The sequence below is a fragment of the Theropithecus gelada genome, chromosome 14, assembly GCF_003255815.1.
Source record: "Theropithecus gelada isolate Dixy chromosome 14, Tgel_1.0, whole genome shotgun sequence".
NCBI classification, from domain to species: Eukaryota; Metazoa; Chordata; class Mammalia; order Primates; family Cercopithecidae; genus Theropithecus; species Theropithecus gelada.
The window spans coordinates 107,065,516-107,084,306 of record NC_037682.1 but is presented as its reverse complement, the minus strand read 5'-3'; the positions used below and the strand labels follow the sequence as shown (position 1 = coordinate 107,084,306).

Here is an 18,791-nt window from a genome sequence, read left to right as displayed (position 1 = left end):
GCATTCTTGCCATATAGGACCTGCCTTTATAGTTTACATATCACTTTCAGCATACATATGGTCTTACTTATTTTTTTTGGAGACGTAGTTTCACTCTTGTCGCCCAGGCTGGAGAGCAATGACGTGATCTCAGCTCACTGCAACTTCCGCTTCCTGGGTTCAAGTCATCCTCCTGCCTCAGCCTGCTGAGTAGCTGGCATTTCAGGTGCATGCCATCATGCCTGGCTAATTTTTGGATTTTTATTAGAGACAGGGTTTCACCATGTTGGCCAGGTTGGTCTCGAACGCCTGACCTCAGGTGATCCATCTGCCTCAGCCTCCCAAAGTGCTGGGATTACAGGCATGAGCCAGCGCACCCGGCCAGCCTTAAATTTTTTATTCCTATTTTGGTGAAATTTTGCTCTCTATTTGGTCTGACCCAGGTACCTCACTGCCAGAGGTAATAAGATCAGGTAGAACTTTGCAGACTGGGCATTATCCTGGCACCCACGTGGTGATGGTTTCCTGTCTCCTGTAGTTCTATTCTCCTGTTGGAGCTTTCCCCACTTCTGAAGGACTGCCTGCAGTTCATGCATCAGGGCCTGTAATTACAGAGCAGAATATCCAGGGCTGTGAAGACCGGGCAGTCTCGAAATTAGTTTATGCATAATGGATAATAGGAGGCTGTTTTTAAGTGTAACTCATTTGGTGGGTTGGCAGATCATGACTTCCTTTTTGATATGTATTATTTATTTATTTTTTAGCAAGATGAGGACAGAAGGCTAGGGAAGTCATTTGGCACAGCTCTTCTAGACTACAGCTCAGACTTAGCAATTTACATTCAGTAATCTCTTGGTCATTTAGCCACAGATAATTTGTCATGGTTTGTTTTAGCTGTTGTGATATTGATATTTATTATGCAAATTGTATTTCCTACATCTTATTGTTCTGCATTCTATGAATACTTAAATTATTATAAACCTTTACACTTAATATGGCTCGTCCTTCAATTTGATGCTTGAGCAACAGAGGGTCAGAGCGCACACGATCTTCTAGAGGGGAAGAAAATAAGTAATTAAAAAGCAGACAAACAAGAGAGCCGGCTGCCTGGTTGAAAAGAAAGCAAAGAGAATTTCAGGGAGGGAGAGTGAGTTCGGAGATGCAAGTCGCCGTAGCAGGAGAGGCTTTCCCAGAGACACGAGAAGCTCTGAGCACCTGTTGGTCCCCGGCTTCCTTTCTAGGAAGGGCTGAGGGCGCAGAGGAGGAGTGAGAGGGTTTGAGCCCCTAAGGAGGAACACGGCAGACCCTGCCTTCACCACACTCCCTGTCCCCAACTCCCACGACCCCCGCTCTTCACCTGAAGCCTTGACTGAATAATTTTTTCCGTTGTTGTGTAATCTTAAATATCTAAAATTACAAATAGTTCATATATATATTCAACACACGCCTATATATTAAAACCAGGGAGGAGACCCTCTACAAGCGGGGGAACCTGAGCATACCCCCCTCGATCTACCTTTCCCGAGATTCTGCCGCAAAGAGACCGACTGGAAAATCTCAGAACCCGACTCTACGGCTGCCTTCTCCAACTATCCCCGAGTCTACCGCTAGGCTGTTGAGCGGGCTCTCCCGCTCCGCCGGACGTGCAAAGCACGCATGCACTTCTCCCAGATTGTTTTGTCAATCCGGGGACCTGCATTCTTACTCTCCACTCCCGCACAGCCCCCGTTCCCAAAGATCTATTCCTTCGGTGCAAGGTGAGTGACGGAAATTTGCAACGTCTGGTTCGCAGGCCAGATGCACTCGGTGTGCGGGACAGAGGACCCTCTAAGGGAGATTCTCCAGTCGTCGGTCTGATACAGCGATTGCTATAAACACTCCTAATAAGGGTGTACAAGAAGCTAGACCCGCCCCCTGGAGCCCGAGTCCTCGCACGCCAGGCGCCCGGGAGAACACTTTTTCCTCGATCCGGGGAAAGCAAAACCGAATTTTAACATAAACATATTTGCATACGCCCCTCCCCTTGGCCCCGCCCCTAGGTGGCGCGGGCGCGCCGCCGAACGCCAGCGCCAGGGGGCGGGGTGGGGGAGGGGGCGAGGCCCTCCGAGAGCCGGGTTGGGCTCGCGGTGCTGTGATTGGTATACCCGGACTCCGCCTCCAGCGCATGTCATTAGCATATCATTAGCTGTCCGCTCGGGCTCCGGAGGCAGCCAACGCCGCCAGTCTGAGGCAGGTGCCCGACATGGCGAGTGCAGTGCTGCCGAGCGGATCCCAGTGTGCGGCGGCAGCGGCGGTGGCGCCTCCCGGGCTCCGGCTCCGGCTTCTGCTGTTGCTCTTCTCCGCCGCGGCACTGATCCCCACAGGTAGGTGTGGGCACCGGCCGGTTGGCCCCTGAATCTCCCAAGGCACCCCAGTAGCCGTAGCCACAGAGGGGGGAAACGTTTCCATGACAACCTCCCCCCACTTCCTAAATCCGAAGCGGAGGGAGTGTAGAGAGGAAACTCAGGGCTGAGAGGGAAGGGGCTGAGGGGAATCTGTGAGCCCCTTCTACCCTGCCCGGCTGAGTGTGAATGAGAGTCCCCAGGGATGGCTGCACCCACACCTTCTCTACCCGGCTTTGCGCGGGGTGCAGCGTGGAGTGAGAATGGGGGGCCCGGGGGCTGTAAAGCATGGGGGAAGGGGATGAATCGCAGACAACCTCAACCCTTCCGGACCCTCCTAAACTCGCCGTTGTCCCCGTAACTTGCAGGTCCTCCCACCTCCCAGGGCTGCCCATTCGCCCCCACCTCTCCAGAGGGCCCCCCCTAGTTCTCCATCCCCGAAGCCTCCCGGTGGCTGACTCCCAGCAGCCGGCGGCGTGATTTCTCCCCGGTCCCCAGGACATCCCCAGACTTCTCTGATCTCCCTTGCCCCTTCCCCCCACGCGCTCTGCCTTTCTCCCCTGTCCCCAAATTGCACGCCTCTCGTGTTTCCCTCCGGCGGATTGAAGCCCTCCGCCCCCTCGGCTCCGCTGCGGGTCTTTTTGGCCTGGCTCCAGGCGGGGAAAGTTCCCCGGCCCGGCCCCGCGGGGGGGCGGCCGCTGTCGCCGCCTCTGCGGGAAGGCACCGGGAGCCCGCAGCCCGCCCGCCCCACAGCGTCCTCTGCCACGAGTGGGGACACGGGATTTCCCGGCTGCCCGTTCTTTCCGCGGCCCGAGGGTGGCGGAGGGGGCGTCGCGGCCTCTGCGGCCAGGCGGGCACCCTGCGGGCCTCCGCGCGCCCCCTGCGTGAAGAGCATTCTTGGGAATTTGCCCAGGGGCGGCTCTGCACGCCCGGTGCCTTCCCTGAAGACGCCGAGCACTCGGCTGTAGCCCGATGTGTGGCTGCCCGTGTGCCGGGCGCGTTGGCGCGGTCGGGAAAGAAGAGGGCAGTGTTTGCTTTTGCTAACAAAAGGGAGCCGGAGCTCTTCCCCAGCGGAGAGGCCGGCCGTGCTGCACCCAGCCTCCCTTCCCGCCACCTCGCCGCGCTCGGCAGCCGCGCGGCGTCCCCTAGCCCCTGCTGCAGGCTCCAGGCGGGCGCCAGGACCGAGTGGTACGGGGCCGCGGGGGCGAGCGGCGATGCAGGAGGGGATGCAGCAGGGCTCTGAGCCTGCAAAGCCCCTCCTTGCAGCTCCAGAGCTGCAGGACCCGGGAGCAACAAGTGGCGGAGGACGCCGAGAGCTCAGCCCCCACCTGCGGAGCCCCAGGCCCGGACGGGCACAGCGTTGGGGCCACCGTGCAGCTTCGGGGGCGCCTGTCCGCTTGGGCTGTGCCTTTTGTTTACACGCTAGAGGACACACAGTTATGTAAACACCGCAGGAGACACGCTGTAGGAGACGGGGGATGTGTGGGGGTGCTAGCTTGAGATTTGGGGGACGCCAGGTTGGCTGCTTGCCCCCAAATAGGCTTGGAAAGGAGCTCGGCTTGGGGAACCTATTGGGGGGCGTCTGGCAGCAGCGTCAATTCCAGCGCTGACGATTTTTTCTTCCATGCCACTGTCTCCGGGTGTTGTTTATGTATTTTTCCTCTGTGAATTCTTAATTTATGAGTTACGAGATAATTGGGTTTAGCCGATGCCAGTGTGGTTACAACTTCATTTCAGGTGATGCCTCTGACTGGATGGGTTCAATAAAATGTTCCTGAAAGAGATCCCTCGTGCTGCTGCATTGTAAAAAGCGCCAGTGTCAGTTAAACGTGAGCGTGAGTAAAGGCTCGGTAACTGGCGCATAATAGAGGCAACAATAGACTTGTATTGGCTGCACAAAAAAAAAAAAAAAAAAAAAAGGGGGGGGGGGGGGGAAAACTGTGGTCGGGGATATTGCCTTTTGACTAAAAATGGGAGTCGTGCAATGACGCTTGGCAACGGAGTAGGATTAGATTATGCCTCCCCTGTCAAGACTGCTCATTGAAGGCATCGGATAGTAGCAACGGTACTATATTTGTAACTATCTCGCGGTGAGAAGTTGCCTTCCCTGCGAGGGATATATGCTGACTTAGGAGCGGTCTGGAACTCAACCGTGCATGTCAAAGCTACATGAAAATTCTGTTGCCAGTTACCATGGAAGCAGCTTCTTGCTCTTGTGTACATCCCTGTTTGTATGCTGGTTATCAGATTGTGTTCAAATTAGAAAGTAATTGGGTTTGATTTGTAGTGAGGGGATGAGATGACTTTCTTAATTTTTTTTCTCTTAATGCATATATATTTCGTGGTGAGTTCGAGAGGAGGTCTTGGCTCATTGCGGGGTCCCATACCCCAGGGGTAAATTTCAGGTGGGCACTAAGGGACTTTTCCTCCTCAGTTCTGTTAGTTTAAGCTTTCTCAGAGGCCTCCAGTTCCCACTCCCAGGGTTAAAGAAACCTGTTGGTGCATCTAACTTCATTAGGCTTGTTTGATTTACACCCTTGCTGGGAAAGCGAATTAGGACCATCGTGCCTGGGTCCTGGTTCTGTTTTCTCCTGTAACAAGCCATCCATCCCCCGCAGAAAATCTCCTCTCATTTCTCCTGTGATGTTTGGATGAAATGGATGTTAATGAAATGCAGCAAAAATGGGTTTGCTTAAGCTCACTCCACAGTGTTAATCACGCCTGTTACGTTAAGGTGTATGCATGATGTTGTTTTTGTTCCCGAGTGAACCAGTAGCTGATCACCCGCCTCTTATCATTTTCAGGATTACAGAAGATGGCTGGTGGGTGGGGGTTTTATGGTGGTGATGGGAAGGAGGGGGGCTGAGTTTTGCTTGCTATGGCCTGTTGAGGCTTGCAAACCGGGGATAGAGACTTTACAAAAGTGCCGCCCTGTTATTGTTGCCTTTCCCTGCATCAAATTGAATAGCCGCAGGAGGGACTTGCACTTGTCTGTGATAGATTTGATAAAATATCCCTCATTAATGCCACTTTATATTTACAGTGTGTCACTGGAGACGCACAAGGCTTCATTTAGTGACTTGTGTGACGAGACAAGCTTGCATTATTTGCCTGGGACGTTTTGGAGGAACAAGAGACCCATTGAGCAATCTTTTGAAATGAACAAATACGAAAAAGGGGGGAATAAAAGAGCAGGCAGTTCTCTGGAACAAAGAGCTTTATTCATATGGATGTTGTACATGCTTTATCCAGTTTTCCCCAATGGCCCTCCTGGTAAAGGGGAGTGGGACAGGGAAGACGCCAACAGGCAGGACACTTTCGTTTCCTCTCTCACTTCCTGACTTCATATTCTTATGGGAGTTGGTCCCCGGCTCACTGCCTGCTCATCTCTCTCCACACTCTCTAAAATCCCAGAAGGTAACGGGTTCCTGGGTCTCAAAGAGAGATTGTGAAATCCTTTCTCCCAGCTCTAAATTTCAACAGAAGACAATGCCAGCTACCTGTTGAGGTTGATGTCGTTGGAGGATATATTGGTTGAAGGGAAAGAGATGTCACTTTTCTATGACATGTGTCAAGAAGTGGTTGATAGTGAATGTCAGATTGGTAAGATGTCTTACAATTATAACATTAGCCTTACTATTTATTTGGAAAGAAATGCTGTGAAAACCAACATCCAAAAATTGTATTCTTACTGATGGTGCTTTTGGAGTTTTTAGTGACTTTTTCACACATCTGGTACATTTTAGTCTCATACATAAGTGAATTTTTATTATCCCTTGGCCTATATTGCTAAATGATTTTTTAGGCTTTAAAAATTGATAAGATTGCTATGAATATAAACTGTCTCATTCTCTTGGGGTTTCTGTACGTGACGTTTTAATGCCTAATTGGTCACTTAGAATTTACATTTTAAAAATGATTGTGTGTGTGTGCATGTGTGTGTATGTTTTTAGCAAAAGGTTCATTTTAATGTGGGGAATCTCTTAAATTGGGCCAACCTAATCAATACTATAATTTGAATGGAAATTTACCAGCAGATGAAGAAAATTCAAAATGAATTCAAAGGATTCAAATGCTGTATATTTTTCTTGGGAAGAATAGTTCTGACCATTATGCTGGGCATTTTTAACTGAAAATCCAGCACAGAAAGGAGAAATCACACAGCGACATCTGTTGCAGAATTGAAAATTTGCTGCTTTGAGTTGGAAGCAATTAGTCCCATATAAGCACCTAATGGTATCTGTGTGTGTGTGTGTGTATGTATAAGCACTGATACAAATACATACATATACATACTTATGTATACATATATGTGTACAGTATATAAAAACTTGCCCATATACAATATTCATGTTAACATTAAAAATTATTTCATAGAAAATGTAACATTTTGGGACTAAAGCTGTTTTTAGAAATATTACCTTTTGAGGAATTAGAGATTCTTATAATCATGGAATTTTGGGGAGGGGAAAGATACTAGATATCATCTGGTGAAATCCCATTTTGAAGTAAAGTAGCCGAAGGCCAGGGAGGGAAGAACATTACTCTGCAGTTGAACTGAGGCTAGGTTAGCGACGGATCCTGGATGGGGACAGGTCCCTTGATGTCCAGGCAGTGGACCTTCTGTTCCGCCTCCTGGCAAGGATGCCTGGTCAGAGATACGGATCATGAATAGACACTATCTTGGCTAAAAATATTTTGTATTTTGAAGGCAGCAAGATTAATTGTTGCTCTAGGTAATAAACCCATGGATCAGAGGAGTGACCTCTGGGAAGAAAGGACCAGTTCTTGGTAATGTTGTCTTTGGTGTTGACAAATGATCCCGAAACCTCTGGAATTTATTTGGCAGCCGCAACAGAAATGTCATCCAAAGCACCTTTGCAGGGGAGAAATCTGGATTTGTGTCATTGGAATAAGTCTGATACACAAAAACCAGGCTTCGGAAGGCTCAGATTAGATTTTTACAGTTTTTTGTCTGTCTTTTCAAGGATTAATATTAGCAGTAGAACTGGTTCTGTATAACTAAGGAAAAAGGGAAATGTTTTAAAGTCAAGAACAAGAACATAGCTTGATTTTCTTACCAGGCACTTGCCTCTTTTCATGAAGCCAAGAAAAAGCTGAGAATTTTTTTTGTTGTTTTTTTAAAGAACAAAAATGTTTTCTTTTTGAAGGATGACTTTTTTTTTTTTTTACATTGATCAGATTTTTCTTTTTTCCCATTTTATTATGGAAAATTTAAAATATAAACAAAGTGGAAAGAATACCATATTTAACCATCATGCAAATCACCCAGTTTCAATAATTATCCACCCCGGTCACTCTGTTCCCTCTGTGCATCCTCCTTTCCTCAGATTACTTTAAATAAATCCTGAATATCCCGTCATTTCTTCCATAATTACTTTTAGAATGATTTCTAAGATACAGCCCCTCTTTTTCCATTCCTCATCCCAGTATTATTATCTGACCATACGCATAGTATTCTCACCTGGATGCACCAAATTTTTGCTTCACCTTACTGAGGAAGAGAGAATGAAGGTTTGTTGCAGTTGGTGAAAGCAAAGGCAGAGACCAGAGAAGCTACAGCACGATTATTGCTTCCACTGAGGAGACCTTCTCGTATGGTTTGGTTTATTTTGAGCAAGATTTTGTTTGGATCGGATAAGATGAGTTTTATTGTTGTGCAAATACAGTTGTGTAAATATGCAGTAATTGTAGTTAGTCCTTCAACTGTGGTATGCGCTGGAAAGCACCCTTGGCGAGATTGGCCATTTCCATTTGTTCCCGTAATGAATACCCTCCATGTGAGGACTTCTGTAGGAAAGGCTCATGTTAGTTTGATGACTGTGAGATACCCCATTTGTATATTTATCTTTAAAGGCCTCCATGGTATAAATACCTTTGCATTTTGTGGATATATTGCTTAAAATAAAAATGTCTCTTCCTATTGCGAACTGGCTAAGTGCTAATTTCAGCCTGCTATTCTGTAACTGAAGTGATCACAAAATGCCTTCTTTGGTGTGGGAAACTCATACATCAAGCTGTAAGTATGTGGGCCTGATTTTTGTGGGATGGTGGTGAAGGATGGTGGGGAGAGAAAACGTTACTACCTTTCCTTCTAAATATTTGCTCCATTGATTTAAAATGTGAATTTTAAATTTCAGCTAGAAATGTTGGAATGCTTCAGTGTTAATTTCTTAAAGTCTTTGGTTTTTCTGAAAATTGTTCCATTTTCCAAGGTTCATGAAATGTGAGGTTTTTTTTTTTTTTTTTTTGAGACTCTCAAAAATCTGATTAAATGTGGACTATAAATCTGAAGCATTTAACATTTGGTTTTTTTGTTTCCAGACAAACAGGGAATTATGCATGAGATGATTTTGAGGGGTCCGAATGGCCCTGGCCAGGTGAAAACCTGCCCCCTGCACCGCCCCCTCTGAGTTGACCAGGGCACAAGAAAAGCACAAAGGAATGCCTACATTCACGGTTTGGGGAGCGCCACCAAAATCGAATAAAAAGCCTTAGCTTGGAAACCATCAATGAAGGAAGGAACCCACTGGAATGTTTGTAATTACAAGTGGCACCTCCTTGTTTAAATTTCAGAAGCCACAGTTTCTTTTTCAGAGATTTAAATTGCAGGCTCTAGCCAGCAGCTGCTGTTGTGGTTAATGGGCAGTTTCTCTTTGAACTTCCTTCCAGTGCTGATTCTCAAAAGCTTTGGTGCAGTTGGCCTTGATCTAGGGTTAGAAAAAAGGGTGATGTAGGTATTTATACACATGCACAGCTCAGATGACGTGTGGCCTTTGTTATTACTCAAAAGAAACTTGGTGTTAAGGTTGAGAAAAGCCCAGCACTGAGAAAAACCTGTTATGACTGACAGGTGTCTTGACTGAGGTGATTATCTTAAGGGAGATAAGGTGGGAGAAATTTTTTCTTTTAGTAGATGTTTTACTGGAATATAGACATTTGACCCAACATTTTGATCTAGGTATTTGAGAAATGTTAAATAGGCTTGAAATGAAAGAGCTGTGATATATATTTAAATGCTACTCAGTGTTTGAAGTTGATATTCCAGTGACATAGACTTTTAAAAATGCCTAGAATAAGTATCTGGCTCTTGGCAGACTTCCTTGGAAAGGTAGGTGCTCTGATTCCTCGTCGGCTGTCCAGCACTGGACTGCTGTGTCTAGTTGGAATTGAGTTATGCTGTCCCTAGAGGAGGTGGAAAGAATCTGCCTGAAAACAAAGGGTTCTCCAGTTCCCTGACTCCCATTGTCTGTGCCGTATATCCACTTGGCTGGGATTAACCTAAAAGTTAACGTTTAAAAAATTTGAACCTTTTATCTTTTTGCAGTAGGTATCAACTTTTCTCAAAGTCTCCATTATTACAAATGACACCATCGGCATCCTGGTCTCCAAGGCCCCTAAATTTGGAGTCTTTTTTCCCCTCCTTAGCTTTCCTGCTTGCACTGAAATAAAATGGGGCTGATTGTTTCTAAGTGACATTCTCTGGAAACATCAGTGCCCTCTCCAAACTGTGTTTTGCTAACAGGAGACTCCTAGTCAGTTCCTCCTACCCTAGTCCTCTGCTAGCTACTGCAGTTCTAATTCTTTTCAGGACAGGATCTAACATTTCCCGTTCAGAAACCTAATCTCACATTCTTACTTCTTGCATCAGATTCAGACTGCACACTGTTTTGTCTTTAGGTTGTTCTTCCTCAATTGCTCTCCCACTCCCTCTCTAATTGCCCTCATTTCTTATTACTTTTCAGCTTAATCCTGATGGGACTGGAAGACTGATGATTCTCCAGTGAAACTGAGGAAGACAGTGGTTCTGCCTATCAGCATTCAGCTGGTTACCTTTGCATAAAATACTCTCTTTATCTTTTTTCCCTTAACTGTCTATCTTGGTTTGTAGGTGTAGGATGGCTGATTTCTCTTTGTCTACATTGAGAATAAACACTTTCCTTTTACATCTTTCATTTTAACTAACACATACTTACCTAAAATGTACCTCAACCCACATGTTTCTTTTTTGACTTCACAGGTCTATACATGATTCTGTTTCTTGAGGCTAAGCCAAAATGTGTTGATAGTATGGCCATGCTTTTCATGAAAATTTAAAACTTTAGATTGTTGAAAATGCATTGTCTTCATTTGGTAGTTTGTATTTGAATATGGGGATTTACTACGGCATCAAAATGGGGTAATTGACTAAACAAATTACAAGCTGTCAAAGTAAGACTTACAGACAAAAAGTGAAGTCCTTTAGAAGTAGGAAGACTTTTTAAGGGTCACAGTCAGAGGGCCTCATGTGGAACTGCTGACTTGGGTGAATGAGATTGGCTGCTCTGAAGATGATCCAAGAGATACCACCACCTTAGAGGAGTATTTGGTGCTTGTGTCTGGTGTGTGTAGTTACCTAGTTACCGGAAAGAAATAAATAAATACAATACAATAAAATAAATCCTAAAAAAGCTACCCAAAGAAATGGAAGGGAAGTGCTTTAAAACCCAGGCCTTTACTAGCTAGCGTTTTCAACACGTTTGTCTTTGGGAGCAGAGCTGCCTAACTAAACAAAGAAGTTACCGTCATCAGTCACTGCCAGGCCAGCGTTGGGGCAAGTCTAGGAATTTGGTTGCATTTTGGTAGATAACATAGAGGGTGGATTATCACTGGCTCAAGAAACAAAAAAATGAAACCTTTCTTTCTCAGTCTACCTGCTAAATTTGTTATCGTAAGGATCTTTTCAAAGCCTTTATCTGGGAACAATTTCTGCCAGAGTTCTTCCCTTCCTTTTTTCCTGGCCTGGCACCCTTCCCTTCAGAGTTCAGTTCTTGCTAGTAGAAAAAGGCTAGGCGGCATGATAATACAGTGATTTAAAAAGTTGATTATCTTGAAGTATTTTGGGACAGTTTTGGGGAATAGGTTGTATGTCAAACTGTGGTATTTATTTATTTGGTTCTTTGCTGAATATGCTTGTATAAATCCAGCCTCCTGGATGTTACAAGGCATCCCATTGATTTCTTCTTTCGAATAAAAAAGGAGCATTGCTTCATTTTTCTTGCAGAAACCATTATTTAAACAATGAAAACTTCAAAGATAGGGAGAAAAAAACCAAGTTAATTTAGTACTAAATTACTGCTCAAATGGTTTTATCTTTTAAAAGGTTCAAGTAGAGATTAGCTTAAATAACACTGAATTTCACTTTTCCTTGTGCATACATATCTTGTGAGCAAACTTCATTGTGAAGAGCCCTCTGTCTTCTTTAGTTTTGTTAGTAATCACATAATTGCTAGTTGCTGTTTATTTCCCTTTCCTGAAGCAAATCTCTCCATCTCTGGGCCAGGTTTGCAAGGGTAATACCCAGTTAAGGTTACAGGATAGTAAAACCAAGTACTTTAATCAAACTGCTTACTTTACACGATGGCAAAAATAAAATAAAGTAATATATATGAACACTCTTAAGTAGGAAGTGTTTTCTACCTATTTACCTGTCTCTGTTTATCAATCACTTTTATTAAAACAGCAATACCTAGAGGTGGGTGTTATATCTCTGGCTACAGCTAATAATAATAACTTTTGTAAATCTTACACATGTTAGGGAATACTGAAAAAAATACTGTGTAAAAAGGATTAATTCAGGATGTACTCAGTCATCTCTAAGGTGAAACTGAAGAGTACTGTGACAGCAAGATCCCACCTGGAGTTGAATGTTTTTTTGATAAGTGAATGGAATTATCTTGTAATCTTGGAGAAACTGACAATGATTATAATCTCTAATTGCTGGGTCTTCTAACACAGAAAGGACATTATTGTTTTATGCAGTTTTCTATATTTTATATACTATGTTTAATAAAGAAATGGTGTTTCTGTAGCTAACCCGTAAGACATTTGGTAGAAAAATGAACATTTAAAAATGACTTTAAAATTGAGTATCTGCTTTTATATCAGGCACTGTGTTAGGTTCATCTTTGTCTTTCAGAAGGTTCTAGTCTATTTTTCCCTCAACCTTTATTTCAAAAAATTTCAAAACCACAGGCAACTTGAAAGAAGAGTACAATGAATACTTGTATTTACTTTACCTAAATCCATCAACTGTTAACATTTTCCCCATTTGCTTTCTCTCTCTCTCTCTCTCTTCTACATAATGTATACACCCATACTCATCTTTTTTCTTCCCTAAGCCACATGAAAGCACATTGCATCATGATGAATACTTCAGCATGTAGCTCCTAAGAATAAAGACATTTTCCTGGGCACACGCAATACCATTATTATATTAAAATTATCTAGTCCATGTTCAAATTTCCCCAATTACTTTGTTCTCTCTGCTGCAGAATCTATCAGAGATCACACACTGCATATGGTCTCTAGTCTCTTTTAATCTAGAACCATTACCCTGCTTGCCACCTGTTTTTTCTTTAAGGAGTTTTTAAGGGGTGTCTTTTATGGCATTGACATTTTGATGAATCCACCTGCTGTTTTGTAGAATGTTCTGCAGTTCTACAAATTGTTTGATCATTTCCTCATGGTTCAGTTCAGATTAAACATCTTTTGCAAGAACCCTGTATAGCTGATACTGCCAACTTTCTTGTAACATTGCCTCAAGAGGGACATAATATCAGGTTGCCCTATTACTAGTTTGATCCCTTGGTTCAAGATATACATTTAGTTACTGAATGTAGGTGAATTTATAGAGGTCTCCATATTTGTCCTTTTATAATTAGTAAGTAACGTTGTGCATACATATCTTGTGAACAAACTTCATTGTGAAGAGCCCTCTGTCTTCTTTAGTTTCAAGCCTGAAGATCTTGTTCTCTAATGGCGCTTTACTTAATGGATTGAGGAGCATTGATAAACCTTGTCTGAATCAAATATGTCAGTGGTTACAAAACTGTGATTTTCTAATTCTCTAATTCCTCTACTTGGGTAGAGGCATTTCTGAATAAAGAAGAGCTTGCCTTCCCTACTCTTCTCTCTCTCTGTTTTTATTTATTTATTTATTTATTTAGAAAATTACAATGGGTTCAGTGTGGTGTGATTTGGCCAGTGGGAACCCCTTCAGAGTGGCTCCTGTATCCTTTTAATATATTCTCATTAATTTTTAAGCTTTTTTGTATTTCATGTCACAAGAAGATATCCGTGTTTATGTTGTATTTTCCCTGCCCCCAGACCTGGAATCAGTTATTTCTCCAAGGAGTCCTGATTCCTTTTAGTCAAAGAATGATATTTAGATAGCGGATATCTAAGAATTGTGCTCATTGCTACTGACTTGTCATTGTTTCTAAACTTTTCGGTGAGCAAACAAGCGTGTGTATGTGTGTGCGCGCGCGCGCGTATAAAATATCCTTTGTCTCAAAAATAGTTATATGTGAATTTTCAGCTGCATGGGGTATGGGCCCTGTGTTCAAGGGGCAACTGTGTGAGTGTATTTTAAAAATATTTATTCATTTAAATCACAATGTCATGCTAATACATTCAATTCCAGTCTAACATCCCAGGGTACTTTCTCTCCATCTCCCATTCCTTATTTGTGTTTTCTTTCTCCCATGGTGAAAACTCTGTTTCCCAGTGACAGCAACGTCTTTTTAGTACAAGATAGTTTTGGAATTACTCCACCAAGACCATTGTAGACAGCAAATCTACCAAGTAAAGCGCAGAATTTTTTTTTGAGATGGAGTCTCGCTCTGTTGCCCAGGCTGGAGTGCAGTGGCACGATCTCGGCTCACTGCAAGCAAGCGCAGGATTTTTTTGCCATTCTTTCTGTCTTTAAAATAGATCCCACTGAGGGTAGATGAGTACCATGTTCACAAATTTACAGATTAGTTGTGTGTGTGTGTGTGTGTGTATCAATAGATATATAGTTAGGATAGTTTATTTCTGTTTATATTCTGTTTTAATTTCTTCCCTATCATTGTTGATTTATAATTTAAACATATAAATCATTAACGTGGCTCAAAATCAAAACTATCTGTTCTCATTTCATTCCCTATGTTTTTTGTCCCATTCCCACCCAACTTCCTATAGTTGCCAATTTCATACATTTCTTGTATATTCTTTCAATTTTTCCTTTTGAAAATATAATGAGTAGTGTTCTATTCTTTTAAACTTTCACACAGCCTGTGTTAATATCTGCCTATAGTATGTTTTCTTATTTGACAAATCCTAGGTTCTCGTATTATAATGACCTTCCTCCTCATTTGGCTGTATTTTACTTTAGAAGCCTTTTGTTTTTATTTATTTATTTTTATTTACTTAAGTTCTAGGGTACATGTGCACAACGTGCAGGTTTGTTACATAGGTATATGTGTGCCATGTTGGTTTGCTGTACCCATTAACTTGTCATTTACATTAGGTATTTCTCCTAATGCTATCCCTCCCCCTGTTGTCCCCCACCCCACAACAGGTGTGTGACATTCCCCGCCCCGTGTCCAAGTGTTCTGATTGTTCAATTCCCACCTATGAGTGAGAACATGCGATGTTTGGTTTTCTGTCTTTGTGATAGTTTGCTCCAAATGATGGTTTCCAGCTTCATCCATGTCCCTGCAAAGGACATGATCTCATCTTTTTTAATGGCTGCATAGTATTCCATGGTATATATGTGCCACATTTTCTTAATCTAGTCTACCATTGATGGACATTTGGGTTGGTTCCAAGTTTTATTCCAAGTTTGGGTTGGTTCCAAGTTACTATTTTCACTTTTCTCCCATTTCTTCCTTCCAAGTTCATAGTTTTACTTGGATAGTGGAAAGAATTCATTTTTTTCTTTTAATTCATCAAGTTACTTGCAAGAAAATAAGGACTGCCCTTTTCTTACAATATAATGTGTGTCTCTGAAATTTAATAACCATGACTTGCCTTGCTTCTGATCAGCTATCTTTTTTTAACCCTTCTCTCGTCATCCAATAAGTTGGCAAATAAATGTCTCAAACCCCAATTCTTCCCACTTTTCTTTTTAAATTGCAGTATAATGTACTTTTAAGTGCACAGCCAAGATGTCTTTTGCATTTAAACTTCAGACTGTGTTCTAAAAGTGGCTCTTGGACATCTCAGTCCAGATGTTCCAGTTTTCTCAAATAATATGAATGACAAAACAGCAATTATATTTAGTGTCTGTATTCATGATCTCATTTAATCCTCACTGTCACCCTATAGTTACTACTGTTGCCCCATTTTACAGAAGAGGAAGAGGAGAGGACAGTAATAAGTCCCTTGTCCAAGAAACACAAATGGTAAGTATCAGAACCAGGATCTGAACTATATCTATGTTCAGAACTCATAGTTTTAAACACTGAACTGTATTTTCCTAAAATTCAAGATGTCTAAAACTGAACTTCACATCTGTTCTGGCCGGGCATGTAGGCTCTCGCCTGTAATCCCAGCGCTTTGGGAGGCTGAGGCAGGCGGGTCACAAGGTCAGGAGTTTGGGACCAGCCTGGCCAATATGGTAAAACCCTGCCTCTACTGAAAAATAAAAAAATTAGCCAGCCGTGGTGGTGGGTGCCTGTAGTCCCAGCTACTGCCTGCTGAGGCAGGCAAATTGCTTCAACTTGGGAGGTGGAGGTTGCAGTGAGCTGAGATTGTACCACTGCACTCCAGCCTGGGCGGCAGAGCAAGACTGTCTCAAAAACAAAACAAAACAAAACAAAAATCTGTTCTTCCCACATCTCCCTCTATTCCATGTTTCCTATCCTGATGAAGGGTACCACCATCCATCCAATGAGTTAAATAAACCTAGGAGTCCTCATAGAGAATACCCTCCTTTACTGTCATTTCCCCCTATATTAGCTCTAGGTCCTGCCTGTCTTCATTTTACAGATGAGGGAAGTAGACTTACAATGGTGTAACAGCCTCTTAATTGTTTCATTTACTGCTAGCCTCATTCCTTGTAATGCATCCTTAATACTGCTTCCAGAGGAATCTTCCTAAAATACACCGTAGATGTCACTTTCTTGCTCACAACTTTAAATGTTTTTCTTGGCACCTTAAAGGTGAGGCTTACCCTCTTTCAGAGTGTCCTGCAGTGTCCTTCATGCTTGGCCTCTATCTTCCTCTCAAGCTCATTTCTTGCCGGCTTTCCACACCATTGTTCTTGCTTTAGGACTACCAGAGTAAATGTGTCCTAGATGCACCACGCTCTCCTATGCCTCTCTGCTTTTTGTATGCTACCTCCCCTACCTGAAGCACCTTAATCTATACGGCTAGTTCCTACGTATCTCTCAAGATTCACCTCAAGCACTGCATTCTGCAAGAAAACTTTCGTGATTAGTCAGGCTGGTTAGGTATCCTTTCTTTGAACCCTTCTTCTGTACTTCCCTAAGGGCTACTCCTAACTTATCTTCTTCCTTCCTATCAAACAAACTTCTCTGAATGGCCTGAGTCTCTTCTATGTGCCTGCTACACATTTTGTCCAACTTGTTTCCACGGAAAGAAATGTCCTATCCTCATACCTTCCATGTAGGCATATTTAAATCCCATGCATATGTAAAGACAGAAGTCCAGTGTTTTTAGGTCTTACATAATTTCCCAGCTTGAATATGTTTTCCTTTCAACTTCTATTACAACTTCTCCAACCATTTCACGACATTTAACATTTTTTACACAATTTGATTTCTAATATGTATATATCCTATCCTTTTCATTTGTTATAAATACTGGTTGTTGGGATACAGAATACACCAAGGCGTTAGTGTCTATGAATTTAATTTAGTGGTGGTCTTATTATCAGCTTTTTTAGGGCTATAATTCTTAGTTGAAGTTGTTTATTCTCCCATAATGAATGAAGAGCTATCAACGTGCCTGACCCTTTTGTATCTTGAAGGAATGACTTCTAGTGTGTTTGTTCATACTTGGTTGTTGGGCAATCATTAGAGAGATTTTGTCTGGCAGCCCAGATAAGAGAATCTCTTTCCATTTATTTAATCACTTCACAGTCCTGGGATACCTGGACTTTGAGTCATTGCTGAGGCTATATTGTCACTTTAGAGTTGAAGCAACAAACGAAGAAACTTACCTCTGAGGTCATCTGTTCCTCTTCACCTCAGCTTTCATGAGAGGCTTGTCTTAAAACTGAGATATATATATCCTTAGAAGAGGCATGGTGAACATAGGGAAATTTAAACCTCAGGGTAACAGTTTTCCTTTTATAGTAATAAAGATGTATGTGGAGTCAGTGGCTACAGGATCAAAAAATAGATCACAGTCATCGGATCAAACCTGAGAAATGGCTTGTTGCTGTGTTTAAAAAAATGACCCGGGTAAGGCAGTCTGTTTGGTGGTGATGCTTCCACTATTTGTGTGACTGTACAGTCAGTGTGAAATAGGACTGGCAAAGTTAAGCTTATAAAGTTAATTGCCTACAACTGATCTAGCTTTAAACAGAAAGTAGGTTCCCTTTTGGTCTTGTGTGGAAGAGGGGAGAGATTTCATGTGTAGGCAGAGAGAGTATGTGTTTGCTAACATTACCTTTTAATTTAGGAGAAGTTTGAAGTTTGTTCTTTCCTGTGAATATAGAGGTGGAACCACTCTAACCAGAGTTTATTGCTGTAATATTTTTTAAATGCATTTGTAACACTGATATATCTGTGACCTTGTGAAGGAGTTTTTGAGAGGAGGGGGTGGCAAGCCCTTTTTCTCACTGTCATAAGTGATGCCTACTCAATAACTCTAACTTCCTGACAGTATTGGGAAGGGGAGGAGGGCCTCTCATAACTTGTTGTTGTATGGCTTAGTTCGTAAGTGTTCCCTTCATAGTCACATCCATCCATTTAGACTTCCCTTTTCCCTGCCTAAGGCTTGCATCCAGCCTAGTCTGTGTTTGGTACTTTAAAGGCTTTGAATTATGGAGAACTGTAGCATTTTATCGATACTTCCCTTGTAGCTGTATAGCTCTACATTGTCTTAGATTACACAGCTTGCATTTCTTAGGCATTGTGAATGGATTCTTGCAATTAGTTGAAGTTTTGAGAGGAATGCTATGTCTTCCTTGATTTCTACCAAGTGCCATATTCTCTTTCTTGGTAGATTTTTTTTTTTTTTTTTTTCAGGGATTGCCTTTTAAAAGACCTTTTAAGTTAGAGGCATTAACCTTTCTTTCCACCGTATCTCTCAGCAGATATATATTTTTCAGCATGACCTAATGTCAAGTAAATAATGATTTGATGGCAATATTCAAGAAAAATTATATATTTGAAATACACATTTTTGTTAGTGTCTTAATGTATAGTGTATGATTGGTATTATCTAAGAAGAAGAAAAGATGAATCAGTTTCTTCTAGAATTAGGTGGCTAATGCTTCAAGCATCCTATTTAAAAACAATTACATGTAGGTCCTGTCGGCAGGATTGCTTATTTCATTATTCTGGTCATTTGCATGAAAACAAGTTGATGATTCTTTAAATAACCACTGTTCAGTTTTCTTTTCCTTTTGAACTA

At 42.5% G+C, this 18,791-nt stretch overlaps 1 protein-coding gene across 7 annotated transcripts in view; it reads left to right on the top strand.

Annotated features, from left to right (window-relative positions):
* The first annotated feature begins 2,043 nt into the window (after nucleotides 1–2,043).
* CADM1 (cell adhesion molecule 1) overlaps nucleotides 2,044–18,791 on the top strand; it is a 337,360-nt gene continuing 320,612 nt past the window's right edge. For all 7 annotated transcript variants that reach the window (XM_025356085.1, XM_025356084.1, XM_025356083.1 and 4 more), the window contains exon 1: nucleotides 2,044–2,342. In XM_025356085.1, coding sequence (XP_025211870.1) covers nucleotides 2,222–2,342 — 121 coding nt within the window. In that variant the 5' untranslated portion in view covers nucleotides 2,044–2,221. The remainder of the gene's footprint in view (nucleotides 2,343–18,791) is intronic.